The sequence below is a fragment of the Mesoplodon densirostris genome, chromosome 5, assembly GCF_025265405.1.
Source record: "Mesoplodon densirostris isolate mMesDen1 chromosome 5, mMesDen1 primary haplotype, whole genome shotgun sequence".
Lineage (NCBI taxonomy): Eukaryota > Metazoa > Chordata > Mammalia > Artiodactyla > Ziphiidae > Mesoplodon > Mesoplodon densirostris.
The window spans coordinates 88,708,753-88,724,500 of NC_082665.1; the positions used below are offsets into that span (position 1 = coordinate 88,708,753).

The 15,748-nt window shown below is 31.5% G+C and overlaps 1 protein-coding gene across 1 annotated transcript in view; it reads right to left on the reverse strand.

Moving 5' to 3' along the window:
- Nucleotides 1-15,748, reverse strand: part of SI (sucrase-isomaltase) — a 105,903-nt gene that overhangs the window by 9,052 nt on the left and 81,103 nt on the right. Inside the window, exons 36-43 of the mRNA XM_060100016.1 lie at nt 15,068-15,206; nt 8,304-8,437; nt 6,967-7,001; nt 6,763-6,879; nt 4,134-4,282; nt 2,231-2,315; nt 2,091-2,147; nt 1,363-1,487 (exon numbers count right to left, since the gene is read on the reverse strand). Coding sequence (XP_059955999.1) covers nt 1,363-1,487; nt 2,091-2,147; nt 2,231-2,315; nt 4,134-4,282; nt 6,763-6,879; nt 6,967-7,001; nt 8,304-8,437; nt 15,068-15,206 — 841 coding nt within the window. The remainder of the gene's footprint in view (nt 1-1,362; nt 1,488-2,090; nt 2,148-2,230; nt 2,316-4,133; nt 4,283-6,762; nt 6,880-6,966; nt 7,002-8,303; nt 8,438-15,067; nt 15,207-15,748) is intronic.

Below are 15,748 nucleotides of genomic sequence, written 5' to 3' on the forward strand. Positions count from 1 at the left end.
CTTTACCCCCTCCCACACACACACCCAGAACACCCAGAATGGCTTCTCTACTCATCTCTCATAACATAAGGATTCCTCAAGGCACAACTTATGAATGGTCTCCTCCATGAAACCCTCATTTCTTAGGTATAATCATTTTTCTCCTCTTCAAATGACTTCAGGGTAAAATATTGATAGAAATGGATCTGGGTAGCTCCAGAAGCTAGAAAGAGTCTATTCATGCCTACTGGGGCTGTCAGCATGTAGATCACCACAAGAGTGGGTACAGCATGAGATGAGAAGAGAAACAGAACTGAGTCCTCTAGAATCTGAATGTTTAAGCCAGGAATTTAGTCAGGGGAAATAGACTCTATGACTGGTCTCAGAAATTCACTCTTACATCAGTCACAGGAGACAGAATGGACCCATGATCTGTGGAAATAGGACATGTTGTTGACTGTGAAGGAGAGAATATCACATAAGGGGTCTTAGCAGATGATCAGTTATAAATGGTAGCAGATAGAAAATATGAGTTACCTTTCATTGTTAAATGGGACAAGGTTGCTACAAATAGGTCTGGTTCTTCTGCAGACAGCAGAGGACTTAAATAGCATGAAGAAGCAGTGATCTTGTCAATGGATATCTACATTTCATAGACTAAAGTGGGTCCGGGTATGTGTCACAGGACAGGGGGAGCGGAAAAGATAGAAGGAAAGAGAAGCCCTCTGAGCCATGTTTGCTTAAAGCTCACAGAAAAGTTCATTAAAAAAAACATATTTTCATAAAGTAAATAATATTTCTTTCCAAATAGACTCAGAAAAAATGACGAGGTCTTACGTGAGACTGGCATTTAAAATACAAGACATCCGTTTATCAATACCTTTGCATGTTTACACAGAGGACATTAAGTTTCCATTGGTATTTTGGCCGGGGAAACATTCTATCATGTTGGAGGACAATTTTCCATGAGTTTCTCAAGTTTCTACATATTTTGCATACAGAAGCAAAGACAGTTTTTCTCCCTTCAAAGCAAATAATGGATGCTTTTGCTTACAGCCTATTATAAAAGATTGAGTTTCCAAAGTGTTGCCTTCCTTAGCTGTGACATAAGCCTCCTGGGTGGAAAGTATCTACCTGGGCCACTTGATGTCACCCACATGAGACTTGGGGGACAGGGGCAACTGGAGCAAACATGAAACTCATATTTCTTGCTATGCCAAAAGTAAGAAAGACCTTTGTCTCAGACCCAGAATCCATGAAACTGTGGCAGCCTAACCTGTAAGCTTGGAAGTAGGATAAAAGCTCAGACCTTTCCCAGTTCTTGACAGTTCTAGCATGCTCTCTCTCAAAATCTAATCTGAGTTCTCTGAACACTTCACTTACCTGTAAAATGTGTTTTGAGCAGCCTCTTGACAAGGTAGAATATAACCACCACGAACATGTAGATTTATTTCATGTAAAGGAGCTGCAAATGTATGAAATTTTTCTCTGACACCAATATATTTGCCCTGGAAATGACAGCGTTGGACGAAAGAACAAAACAATAAGAAGCAGAATCGCCAGCAATATTGGTACTTGAGAGGGCACATTTATAGAATCAAATAATATACTTTTTAATTTAAAAATAATAAAACCACAAACATTTATTCAGGAATTCATGTTGTTAAAGCATATACTTATTCTTTAGTTTATTGATAGCTTTGAAAGTAATTTACCACCACTTGTTTTTGTGGTGCTCACATGAAGAAAATATATGGGTTTTTGATGGGTCACAAAAGTTATTCCTGATTTGTCATATACATTATTCTTTAAAGGACTGCATTACTTTTAATGATCTTTCTGCATACCTAATAAAGGGCAATGACCTTTTTGTGTATACTGTATAATTTCCACGTTTATTTGGTAAAATAAATCAATGACTACATAAGATACTATGGCAGAATAAATTAACTCTTTCACTGTTTGTTAATTTGATTCTGATATAATTAGCAAGAAATATCTTGCTCTTTTTAAGTGGAAAGGAAAACACGTATGTCATTAATAAAAAGGCTATAATTAAGTTGTTACCCATTTCTGTTTAGTCAACCCCCCAGAATTCCTTAAGTACTTACTGTATGGTAATCAAACCACCTAGCATTAGGGACGTAGCCTTCTACAGTGTCGGAGTACTGGAATTTAAAGATATAGTCATTAAAAACATATAAACCATGGAAAAATTATTTTGTGAACAAAAATATGTGGTAGGACTTACAGCTTCCAATACAGGGGTAACCATAAATGCTGGACCCCACAGGAATTGTTTGAATATATCCCAGGTTGGCTTTTCATTAAAGAACCTGGACAAAATATTTACAAAATTAAATCAAAGAAATTTATCTCTTCTGAATACCATAAAATAATTATTAAAATCACATTTTGCAGTATGGACTTTTGTGGATTGAAATGAAAATCAAAACATAAAAAATCAAAAACAATTTTATCACTTGGAATTCAGTGTGCAGTAGTACAATACTTTATAAGTAAATCTAGACCATGACTAAACCTTCCAACAAAGTGCAGAGTTGCCATAGATGTATAAGACCGAGTGAGAAATCTCCTTTGAAGAGAACTCACATAAATTCAAATATTAACTTTGTCTAGTAGAAGATCAACAAACCAGGAAGCAAGAATTAGAAACACTCTGGAAGAAAAGTGTGAGACAAGTGTGTTATAAGAATCTTAATTTGGTAACGTTAAAGAGTTTGCACATCCTATGTAAATTAAGCTCACTGAATAGTGAATTTATAAATCCTAAAGGTTCTTCCATTTGTTAATATGTTTCTGAGTTTGAGATATAAATGGCTGAAAAAACAAAATCTGTTTTTTATAGTTTGAGAATTGCCCCTATTAAATGTCCACATTTTTCCTTAATTGAAATGGAAGTATACATTTTTTATTTTTGTTCTTTTGTTTGTGTTTTGTTTTATTCTAAACCGAGATTAATGCTAAATTGGACTGCTGGGGTTTTCCTCTATGTACTTCCCATGGGAACAAAAATCCAGAAGTTCTCAGCAGGACAAGAGCCTGCATAGTTAATAATAATGTTTCTGGCTGGGCACTCAGACCAGTGCTGATACTCCAGCTCTTATGGAAAGTTAATAAGGAGAAGACAAAGAGGAAATTTCTAGAAATAAAAGAGGAAAGGGTTTAATAAAATGTTACCAGAAATAAAGAAGAGATTATGGTAATAAATTACTAGAGGATAATTTGAATCTAGGAAGTATATTTTTTTCCTTTTTTTTTGGAAAGTTGGATCTTTTATTATTAGAACAGAAGGCATATTGATCTACTTATTATTTTGGTAATTTTATCTTGGCTACTACTGTTTAATTGAGTAAATATTTGCTGTTTATCTTTTACTGATTTACCAATAGTGAAATCTAACAAATCACCTCAATCAATTTCTCTGGTAATATAGGGCACACAAGAAGCTAAGTATATCATGATTATTTCAAGGGTTTTTTCGTATTTATGGTTGAATGTGTGTGTGTGTGTGTGTGTGTTTGTAACGTCCATAAGAAATTGCTTATATTTGCCTTAAAAATAGAACAGGCTAAAATTTTTGCAACTATACTCCATAGAATAGAATTTCAATATTTGGTCATATATCAGTTTGAGCTTCAAGGAGTAAATCCAAAACAATTGTCACAGAGAATGGTAGAACTGTTCTAGGGTACCCAATTAGAACACCTCTAGGAGGAGTTAGGATGGTCTTGTTTAGTCAGGCATTTGTATATGGTGGATTTATTTAACTGTTGTAAACTTCAATTAAGTCAACCATAATATAGAGATAATATTACTTATTTCCAAGATCTTTTGAAAACACTCAATGTAATAGGGTATGTAAATTCTCTCAAACAATACCTGGTATACAATTGTTATTCCTAAGAATTATTACTTTTTAAAAACTGATTGTGTTTCATTTTTAATGGCACATATTAGTCTGTTTATTAGTAGATTTATTTATGTAAATGCTTATTAACCCAAAATGTATACTTAAATAACTATGAAAAAGCTTTCAATTTAAAATGTTTTATATGGCAGTATAAGTGATTATTGAGTAAATTAAATGAAAGCTATCTCTCTCCATGATAGGAAAAAAAAGTTGTGCTTACTCATGCAAAAGGGGTCTGATAACAGTGCCACCATGAGCATGAATTTCATGCATCTGTGTATAGAAATAGGGCAATAAAGTGTATCTAATATTCAGAATATTCTTTGACATTTCAGAAAAAGTTGCATTCCAGGAAGCAGGATCTTGTCTCTGAAACAAAGCAAAATGAAAGTGTCATAAGCTATTGTCCTTGTTTAAATCATAATTTTCAAATACATATTTGAAGAATAAAAAATAAGCCATAATTTAATTCACTGTCACGTGCTACATCACGAAAACCTTATGGAGTAGTTATTTCTATCTCATACAATGGAAAGAGAAAGAATAACTAATATTTTAATAAGAAAATGCAAATTAAGTCCATGGCTTGATTTCATTTAGGTGAACATATGTAAAGAGCAGTTCACGTTTGAATAGGTGACAAACACATTGTCAACTGTGGTGATGCTCAGTGTAGGATGAAAAGCCTAGGAGAGAAACAGAATGCTATATATAAGTGCATTGAAATAAACAGACATGCAGAGCCCATCATGGTGACCCTGTACATTGTGTGTTCTCATGAGAAATGAATAAGTTATGGTACTAAAGAATTAATAGTATAGGAGGAAGAGGGGATCTAATTAATGTTGGATAAGAAAAAAGAACATGCCCATGTCTGCTCTGGAATATACTCTCCAGGTAAAAAGACTAAAATTGACACTGGAAAGATAAAAGCTTCTAAAAAATGTTATTGCACTTACTGGCTAAAAAAAATAATAAGGAGAGTGATTAGAATTTTACATTCTAATTTATATCAAGGGAAAAAAACAAGGCTGCCACATAACTCCAGGGGGCAACACTTGCAATGTTTTTTTGTTGTTATCAACAGGAGCAGAGCCCTTAAGAGTGGTATCATATCTATGAAGATTCCGACTTTTCTAGATTTAAGTAGTAAGAAGGTTTGAATGATGACCCATTGCTATCACTGGTATATGTAGTGTTAGAATAGACAAAACCTTGAAAGTGCAATGGTCCAAGAAATATTAAGCTATATATCAATATGATCCTATTGTTACTAGATTCAAAGTCAAGTTAGAAAAGGCAAAGATCATATCTGTTGCATACAGACTTTGTTGATGTTATTTCAGTTTTAACATGATAAAACACAAGCATTTAATTCTAAACCATACATTTCTGAATTCAATTATATTACCTCATAATTAAACTTAAGTTGAGTTCTGTAGATTTTTATTCAGAAGTACTTCCTCAGTCTTTCCCTTTCCCATTTCATCTTCTCAAAAGCTCCAGCCACATTCACATCTTGGAGTCTTTCACTTCTTCCCCAGAACTGGAATTCTCCCCCATATATGTAAATTTGTTGCTTTCCTCAACTCAAGTCTCTTCTCTAATGCTAATGTCATTTCATCCAAGAGGACCACCTTGGGCATCCCTTCTAAACCAGAACACCCACAAATCTCTATCATTTTAGCTTACTCTAGTTTTCCCTCATATGATTTATTTGTACCTGCTGTTTTATCTATCTATCTATCATCTATCTATCTATCTATCTATCTATATAATTGTCTATTATCTGTTATCTCTATCCTTCCTGCATTATCTAAAGCATTAGGGCAGGGATTTTGTAAATATTAAATAATAGATTTTCAATGAATTCTTGTTGAATGAATCCCTGTTCAGGATTTTATTGATTCATGCCTCACTCTCCCAACAATACAGCTTTCTGAATTTCATTAGTGACATAAAGTTTTCCTGCTAAAATATTCCTATCCCATAAAGTTGTCTCTATTGTCCAACTTTCAAATTTTTCCAAAATGTGGTCCCATACTGCCTTCTAACCTTGTATAGATTTTCATTTTTATTTTTCATTTTCTAATATAAATTCTCCCTTCTATTCTGACAAAAAATTTCCCAGGGTGACAAGAAGAATTCAAAACTCATGATGAGCTCTACCATTCAGTTACTATGGCTGGAACCCATCCTTAAAAGTCCAGCTCTGTCTGCAATTCTTCAATGAGGTGCATTTTGATAATTTATCTTTCTTCTCTATGTCTTCACTGAAAGTATAACAAAATTTAGCACTTACTTAGATATTGCTTGCAATTGTTTATACTTTTTCATAATTTTTATTATTGTCTCCCCCTCACTCAAAAAGTTCTTCCAGTTTAGTAAAGTATATAGTAAAGTAAATAGTGTCACCACTCAGAAATTAGTTTCCATGATTCCCTTTTCCTTTTATTTTTTTCTGTTTCTCAACTCATTTTTAAAACATTTGCTTTTTATATCTGCCCATTTCGTGCATTGATTTTAAGTGACAATTCTAATTATTTAGTTTGAAACTGATTTTTTTTTTATCATTCTGTCCAGGTTTGGAATAATTTCCAGAAGGACTGTTTTTTTTCTGGCTAATCCAAAATTATATAGAAGGGCAGTAAGTATGCCAGCTAACCAAGTCTTGAACCCCAAAGAACCCCAAGTCAGAAACTTCTCAGAGTCATGGGCTCAGATGCCATCAGTAAATGTAAAGAGATTCAAAATATTCACCTGGAAATCAGCCAGGAAGGGTGAATTCTACTCAAAAACGTTTAAGGTTAGCGGGGCAAAGAATGAGAGTAAATGCAGTAATTACATACTCCAGTAAATGAACTGCTGTGATGTCTTGCATTTGGATAAAATGCTCCAAGTTGCATCCAGCGGGCACAGAGCTGATATTCCGAATTGTTGAAGAAACCACAGATATCTGCTCCAGTCTAAAATACAGTTATACTTAATTAAATTTAATAGTTTGTTTTTTAATATTAACAAGTGATGAAGATAAAAGGAATAGAGCTACTTACATATGACATTCCAAACAAACTAAATTCCATCATACCTAAAAAATTAGGAAAAAATTATAGAAGGCCACTGTTTCATATATTTTGACATTTGATTTTTTCTATTTATGAAGATGTTCTATTTCTAATACTGACCTCTAATTCAATGTCACATTTTTCATATTATTGATATATTTTTCTATCATTTCTTCCCATGAAATTTATGTATTTTTACTTTATAATGTCAATGACATTTATAAAAATAAGACACTCTAATAATGCCTCCTTGACACTTTGAAGATGACACATTTAGATCACAAAACTGTTACGAATACTTATAGTATGAGAAGAGAGCGTTAGTGGTTCCTTTTTTTAAAAAATAAATTTATTTATTTATTTATTTTTTATTTATGGCTGCACTGGGTGTTCATTGCTGCATTCAGGCTTTCTCTAGTTGCGGCAAGCAGGGGCTACTGTTCGTTGTGGTGCATGGGCTTCTCATTGCAGTGGCTTCTCTTGTTGTGGAGCACGGGCTCTAGGTACTCGGGCTTCAGTAGTTGTGGCTCGTGGGCTTTAGAGTGCAGGCTCAGTAGTTATGGAGCACAGGCTTAGCTGCTCCATGTCATCTGGGATCTTCCCGGGCCAAGGCTCAAACCCGTGTCCCCTGCATTGGCAGGCAGATTCTTAACCACTGCACCACCAGGAAAGCCTTCCTTGGTTTTATTTTCAAAATAAAATGCTGTCTCTGTAATTATTTAACCATAGGTCTCATTATATGAAACAAATTGAATTATCCTTATTAGCTAAAAATCTCCTGAGGAATGATCACTTTAATAAAATAGAATGCATGTGAATTCCCAACTCTTCTTTTAAAGGAATATTTCTAAAGATTGATTGTTTTCCTTGAATCCTAATATAAATAGTAAAGAAATTTTATGTCTAGATATGAAACAGAAAAATATTATCGTTAAAATAATATTTCATTTACTCTTTATCCAACTATTGTCAGAAAACTTTCAAAATTTGGTTTGAGATGTTTCAAACTTTAGCATCTATGAGTGATTCTTATTCCCTAGAATCTAGAATTTCTAAGCATTTCTATTCTTAGCTCTATATGTTATCCTTCCCATCTCTTGCCCTTTCATAGAAAGAAACTGAGACAAAAAGGGATGAAATTATTTTCTCAAAATAAACTAGATCCTGCTTTCTGGCCCATTGCCTTTTCATTATGCTGTTTGTCATAAAATATGATGCCAAAAGCACATTTCAGAGAAGGACTTACAAAGTATATGAACTAGCAAAAGTGAATACCTAATAGAAGATTCAAAAGAATAATGATAAAGATGGTGACTCTTACATACCAATGATAGATTTGTCCAAATTGTCCCATTTTGCATAGTTGTCTCCAAGCCAGTGTCCTACCCATCTTCCAGCAGTAGGATATGTGGAACGAGAAATAACAATTCCTCTTTTGCCAGTTGCCTTCTGCAATGCACTAATATAGATGGAGAGGATCTATGAGTTTTTATATGAGGTATTTTCTTTGGATATTTCTACTTAGGACAACTTCATTAAAGAAAAAGCTATCTGATTTATGGTGTCTATGCTGTCTCTTATTACGACTAGCTCTTTATAAGTGAGTCTTTGCTCATTATACTATAAAATCCTTATAAGCATGAAGGACATCTTTTTTCCCTTCCAACATTTTCCAGAGTGACATGTCTAAGTGGCCCTTTATTTATTGGTTCAGTGAATACAAGTTAACTATTGATATTATCAAATCAACTAATTATATTGTGAGTTTTTGAATGAACACATTTTATTCTACTTAAATGTGTTCTCTTAATAAAGATTTAGGCTCCATTAATTGCTCCAACCCTTCTTATTTATAACTTGTCAACATTTAATCTTCATATTACTCTGCAGAGAATATTTGCTATAATACACCCTGTTTTAGGGAGTATTCATATATATATATTAATTGGAAAGAAAGTGTTTATTTTTATATTATTTAAAATAATTTGCGTATGAACAAGGACTAGAGAAATATATCAGGAGGAAATATTTCAAATACTTAATTAGGCAGATTTGTAACCCACTACCATGTTATAAACTGTATCTAATCATTTCCTTGTTACAGATGGACCACAGTAATTGTACTGATTTATTTATATATAAAGCTTCTTCAATGACACCTTGAGATTCTTGAGGTTAAGGACTGACTTAATTTTCTTTATATTCCTTACACCTAATACATATAATAGTAGCTTAAGAAATTTTTGAATTCATGAATATCTCAAAATTGCAGGAAACTGAAAATATTTTAAACAGATATATGATGATATATTGAACGATCTGTTGATAATAGAAACAATATTGTATTTGCTAACTTAAAATTTCTTACTTGTATGTCTCTCTTAAAAAAATCATATAAGAAAACCATCTTCACTGCTTCATTTTTTATAACAAATATAAAGGACCTAGTCAATTGAGAATCAGTAATATATTTAACATATGTCAGACATATTTGCAGACATTTAACAAGAAATGAATGTATATTTATATAGGGAATGGAAGAACTGATGATCAGTTTAGAAATCTTCATGGAAACACATCTTAAGTTTAGTTAATTTTGTAAAGAAAATTCATTTTATTTAATTGATATAAAAATTATTTACAAGGATAGAGTTGTCCCAAATCTTTAATGCTTCCACATACAAGAAATACATATTCTTGAAGGTTCTTTTTCTCTGCCTTATATCTTACTTTTGCAAAAAGTCTTTAATGAGGCTTTAAGTTAATAACCAAATATATGCCTTTTTAGATTTCTGATTGAGAAGAATTCTGCATAAAATATTTTCATAACAATTTTCTCTTAAGGGAAATCTAACCTCTTGCATTAGAAAAATCTCCTTTGTAACCCTTCACAGAATATTTCTTATTTGGGAAATCACTTGCCACCACTAAAACTATAATTAAAAATTACATAGCTATAAATATTTTGTACATATTTCCATCATGTTCCAACTTTACAGTTAATTACAATGAACTTAATTTAATTTTAAGAAACACTTTTCAACCATAATACAGTTTGTTCTGTTACAAGTTAATTTGAAAAATTTAGCTTATAAAATGAATTTCAATGTTGTGTTACAGAAACATTTTTATTACATGTTTATGATTGTCTACATGAGCAGTTTTTGAAAAGTATTAGAAAAGTTATAAAAATATCTTATGTTACTGGGAAAAAAAATTCCTTCTAAAGGAAAACAATGAGTTTTAGAAAACTGTACGTGTAGATTACAAATGTGGGTTATGTGAAAGGAGAATATTGAATTGAAAATAAATTAAATATCTTAAAGCCCTAACAAGAAATAAATATCTTTATTTTTGTCATGGTTTCAAAAGATAATAATTTCAAAATTATTAAATTGACTATTTTTTTAAATTACTGATGAAATCAATTGGTAAATATACCCATAATACTGCTATCTCTGACTGGGTGATATTAAATTATTTTATTTTAGAACACTGAGCAGTAATGCTCAAAGAAGAGAAAGTAATACAGGATGTTTCTCTCAATGTTTATTTAAAAAATCTTTTTGAAAACTAAAGACTTTTTTTGAATTATATTTTTAGAAAGCAAAAAAATTAGTATTATATATTTACTATCCATTAGAAATAGTAACTTGCCAGTTTCACAACTCAAAGAGACTCACCATTAGATCAGAAAATGTAATTTCAGTTTTAGTTTTAGAATTGGATAAAAAGTTTTTGTAAGCTGAAATATTTCCATTGTTTTTGAGTGTATAAGTAAAACTTAAATTTGAGATTTTTTTAGTGAGAAGAATGTGAAAGTCTAAACCATGGAAATGGTTTTATGGTTTCAGATCTCAATTTTTTTTTAAACATTGATACCAGCTACATCAACTCAGCCATATTAATCAGAAAGTAATATCTAAGAGACACATATTCCATATTTTTTCAAGTTACTAATAATTAATTAAGAGAAAGTTACAGCTATAACCAAGAAAACTTCCAAATTATATATGACCTGTATAGTGTTTGTTTTTTGTTTTTTGTTTTTTTATCTATACTGGTCTTATTTTTTGTTAAAAAAATTGCAAGAGGTCACTTCCTATAGTACACAATTCTTCCAAAAAAAAAAAAAAGCCCCTTATTTTTCAGGTTAGATTCACTAAACATCTTAAAACAACATAATTTTCCAAGTTGCTAAATAACCCAGTCTCTAGGAATATCTGATAAAATAACTTATATTTATTAACATTTTTATTTCATTCTAAATTAAGATTACAAAAATCTTGGGCATTTACTTAAAAATTATATACTTAACACAACCTGAACTTATAAAGGGAGTCAAAGATTTTTATTTTTCTATGTTCTCTCTAATGAAAAATATGTAGTACTCTCAAAAGTCATTCAAGGTATTGTTGAAGATGAAAGTATGGAATATATAGCTGTATAATCCTTGGATAATTATCTGAGATTTAAACACACAATTTGAAATTTTAAAAATATATTTCTCCCTACATCTGAAGCATAGGCTTTATTTCAGTACAATATTGAATTTTAAATAAGACAAAGATCAACTGAAGACTGAAAACTTTTTGTATGGGATTTATACATGAAATTTCTTCATTTGCCACTGATCTCCAAGGTTTTTTTCTATGGAACCGTTTGCAGTCTTTCAAGCTGATTATTTACCTCCTATTTCTGCATCCACTCATTCTGTTCTTTCCTTGTTTGGGTTGTTTGTTTCACGTTAAGTGAAGAGCACAATAACAAGAACTAGGTGAATGTCAAATGTGTGCCAATTATGAAAACAGAAAATGAGTCACAGAAAGGAACAATAAAATGGTACAGTCTGAGTAATTTGAAGAAATAAATTATACTCTTAATCCTTTCAGTTTTCTCAACTGATAAAAAGTCTTTACTCTCCATTATTTACTTAAATATAATTTATTTATAGCATCCTTTTACATTTGTCAAGGTCTTAAACGTATAATGACTATATTTAATCTCTAAAATATCTGAAGGAGAGTTCAACCATTTTTTTTCTCATATAACTGAAAAAAAAGTAAGAAAGTATTTAAAAGATATAATAAGTCTATAGCTATGCATAAATTGGGCTTTTTAATTCAACATTAAAATTTATTAATCTGTTTAACTTAAACAACAAATGTGGTTAAATTTTACTGAAAAATTTTATGGACAGGAGCAAAATTAACATTATTAAAGGGATGTTCTTTGGAAGATTGTACTGATATCTTTTTCATAATGTTATTTAAGCGTTAAAAAATGGTTCTTAAACATCTCTAAACACCTTTGCATGTCAACTATTTAGAAATTTACCTACTTTTGCCTTGAATTTATTTATATAATTTTGATAATTGTGGTGAAATAAAAATTGATTCACTTAAATTTACTAAACATCCTACAGTGTGTCAGGAGCCATGCTAGATTCTGTAATGTGCTCCAGAAGTTCAATTTACTGTCCTCTATGAAATAAATACTTTCTTCCAATTTTCCTTAAAGTACATACTTTCATCTCAAGATGCATAAGTTTTGCCAAAGAGTTCATCACTCACTTCTCAATACTTTTGCTGTGTTTAATATCTATAGCTTTATGGTAAAGTGAGGTTAGCTGAGGATAATTGTGCTCCAATATTATGCTCGAGTAGGGTTAATTAAAGAAGCATTTATCCCAATATAAAGGCATTATTGAAGACCAGTTTGTTTACTCTTTTTTTATATTACAAAATATTTATTATGAATTTTTTCAAGTTGACATTGTCAGTGTTTCTCCAAATTAGTTTCTCTTTATACACAACTTTGAATTACAGCATAATAGAATTTAGAATCTTGAAGAGCCTCTATTTTGATGTTATTGTCAAACAACACAAAATTCTAGCACAAGACAAGGAGATTCATCCCCACCTCAGATCCTTATTTCCCAGGGACCAGAATTGTTTTAGTTCCACTTAGCCAAATATATTTTAATTGATTATTATTCCTCCCTCCATGGAGATTTTAAATTCATTGGCATTGTCTAGTAACATACTGACACATTCATTAAATCCTAGAAGTGTGCCAACCATATCCGTGTCACAGATCGACAAAGAGCAAATCCATGATTCTTATCCACAGATCTCAATTGTAGAAGCTATAATGCACTTATTATGGTTTAGGTTGCCATAGATACCATAGAAATAGCTTATGACAAATTTTATATACTTTCTTTACCTTGGTGAAATGTAGTAGCTTTCCTTTACTCCCTGGCATATTTCCTTTTATTCTTCAAGATCAGTTCAAATGATAACTTTTCTTTTGATGTCACTTTTGTTTTCCTGATAGAATTAGCTGAGCATTCTCCTTGTTTCTCATAACACTATTGTAGTATCTATCACATTACACAGATTTTGGTTTTTTGTCAGTTTGTTTACTTTTTTTTAACGTCTTTTTTGGAGTAAAATTGCTTTACAATGTTGTGTTAGTTTCTGCTGTATAACAAAGTGAATCAGCTATATGCATACATATATCCCCATATCCCCTCCCTCTTGCACCTCCCTCCCACCCTCCCTATCTCACCGCTCTAGGTGGTCACAAATCACCAAGCTGATCTCCCTGTGTTATGCAGCTGCTTCCAACTAGCTATCTATTTTACATTTGGTAGTGCATATATGTCAATGCTACTCTCTCACTTTGCTCCAGCTTGCCCTTCCCCTTCCCTGTGTCCTCTAGTCCATTCTCTGCATCTTTATTCCTGTCCTGCTGACATTCCTTAGTCTTTCTGCATGTTCTTAGTGCCCTTACATTGGGATTTGGTCAACAAATCTGTAGTCGTTCATTCATGTAATAATATCTTAAATAATTCACATATTCTAGGTTGAAAAAGAATTTGGTGCTAGAAATAAGATAAGCATGTTTCACTAAGTGAGGAAACATTACCCATAACCTTTACTCCAAAATGCTTTTCATCCTTTTTCCAACTTCCATCATATATTAGAGCCATGTTTTTCAACCCTGGATACTCATTAGAACCACCTGGGGGATTTTTAAAAATTCAGATGCTTATGCTATAGTTCAGATTAATTAAATCAGCATTTATTTAAAAATCTTCTGTTTGAACTATATTTAAAATAGATAACCAACAAGGACCTGCTGTATAGCACAGGTAACTCTACTCAATATTCTGTAACAAGCTAAATGGGAAAAGAATTTGGAAAAGAAGATATGTATATATATATATATATATATATATATATATATATATATATATACATATAACTGAATCACTTTGCTCTACACCTGAAACTAACACAACATTGTAAATCAAATATACTCCATTATAAAATAAAAATTAAAAAAATAATCTCCAGTTGATTACAATGTGTAGTTAAGAACCAGTGATCTAGAGCTGCACTGTGTAATATAGTGACCACTAGCCATGTGGGGCTATTTAATTTACATTTATGAAAATTAAATAAAATTTTAAATTATATTCCTGAGTCACACTAGCCACATTGCTCAACAACCATATCTGACTAGCAGCTACCATATTGGACAATAGAGAATTATAGAACATTTCTATCATTGCAGAACATTTTATTGCACAGTGTTAATAAAGACTTGATACTCAAAGAATGGCCTGTATTCCATCATCATTACCCTCATATAAGATTTTGATTAATATGGATATTCAAGTTTCAGAAGCTTAAGATCATTGACATATATTCTTATTTGTTAATAATGGATTTAAATAGCAGATTTAGTCAGATTTCATGTTTTAATTAGTGACATCAAACTATATATTATTTACTCAATTATTCATTAAAAATTATTCTTTGAGCACTGACTATTTGTTAGGCATTTTGCTACTATAAGCTGGGTGCATACTGGGGAACAAAATAAAATGGTTCAGGGTTCTTTTGGGAATTGGATAAACATTTAAAACAAAGATACAGAGAGAGAGAAAGACAATTATTCTAAGTGCCATGTAGGACCAAGTAAGATAAGGCCAGCAGGGAAGGACTCAAAAAAGGTAAGATTAAATCTAATATCTGAAAAATAAGAGTCAGAAATGATGATTATGAAGATTGCTTACTCATAACTAAGTTTCGCTTGTGACCATCCATATAGATTGTGAACATCGTAATGCAAAACAGATGATCCATCACTAAGAATCTGCTCAGTTTCCATACACATGGTTCTGAAATGTAATCCATCAGTTCTTTTTGTGAGTTCTGGGGAGAATGAATAAAAAATATTAATATGTTATAAAGTAACCTATATTGAAATATGTAAATTGTAACTATAAATTATTTTGGCAAAACATTAATCATTGTTTGAAAATATTGTTGATTTTTTAACCATTTGTGCACTTTGTTTATGCTAATTATAAATGAAAAAAAATGGTCTTCAATGTGAATGCAGTTACAGTTGTGACTGGAAAATATGTGCACAATTTTACTATATTCAATAATAAAAATGTTACTAATTAACATGAACTCATAAAAACCTGAAAAGTAAGTGTACTCCGAAAAGTCGACTATATTTTATGCATTTAGATAAGAAATACTGATTAAATAGATTTAAAAAAAAATCCATATGCTAACATAAAGCCCTGGCATATTTTCTGTTTCAGATGCAAATTTTCAGAGCTTTGACATCACTTGATATGTAACTGTTTATGCAGTTTACTGCCTACATAAGAGCATGAGGATGAATGCTGAAAGACTGTACTTTTCCCTCCTAGGTCAGGGACAACCAAAGAAGTGTTGTTAGC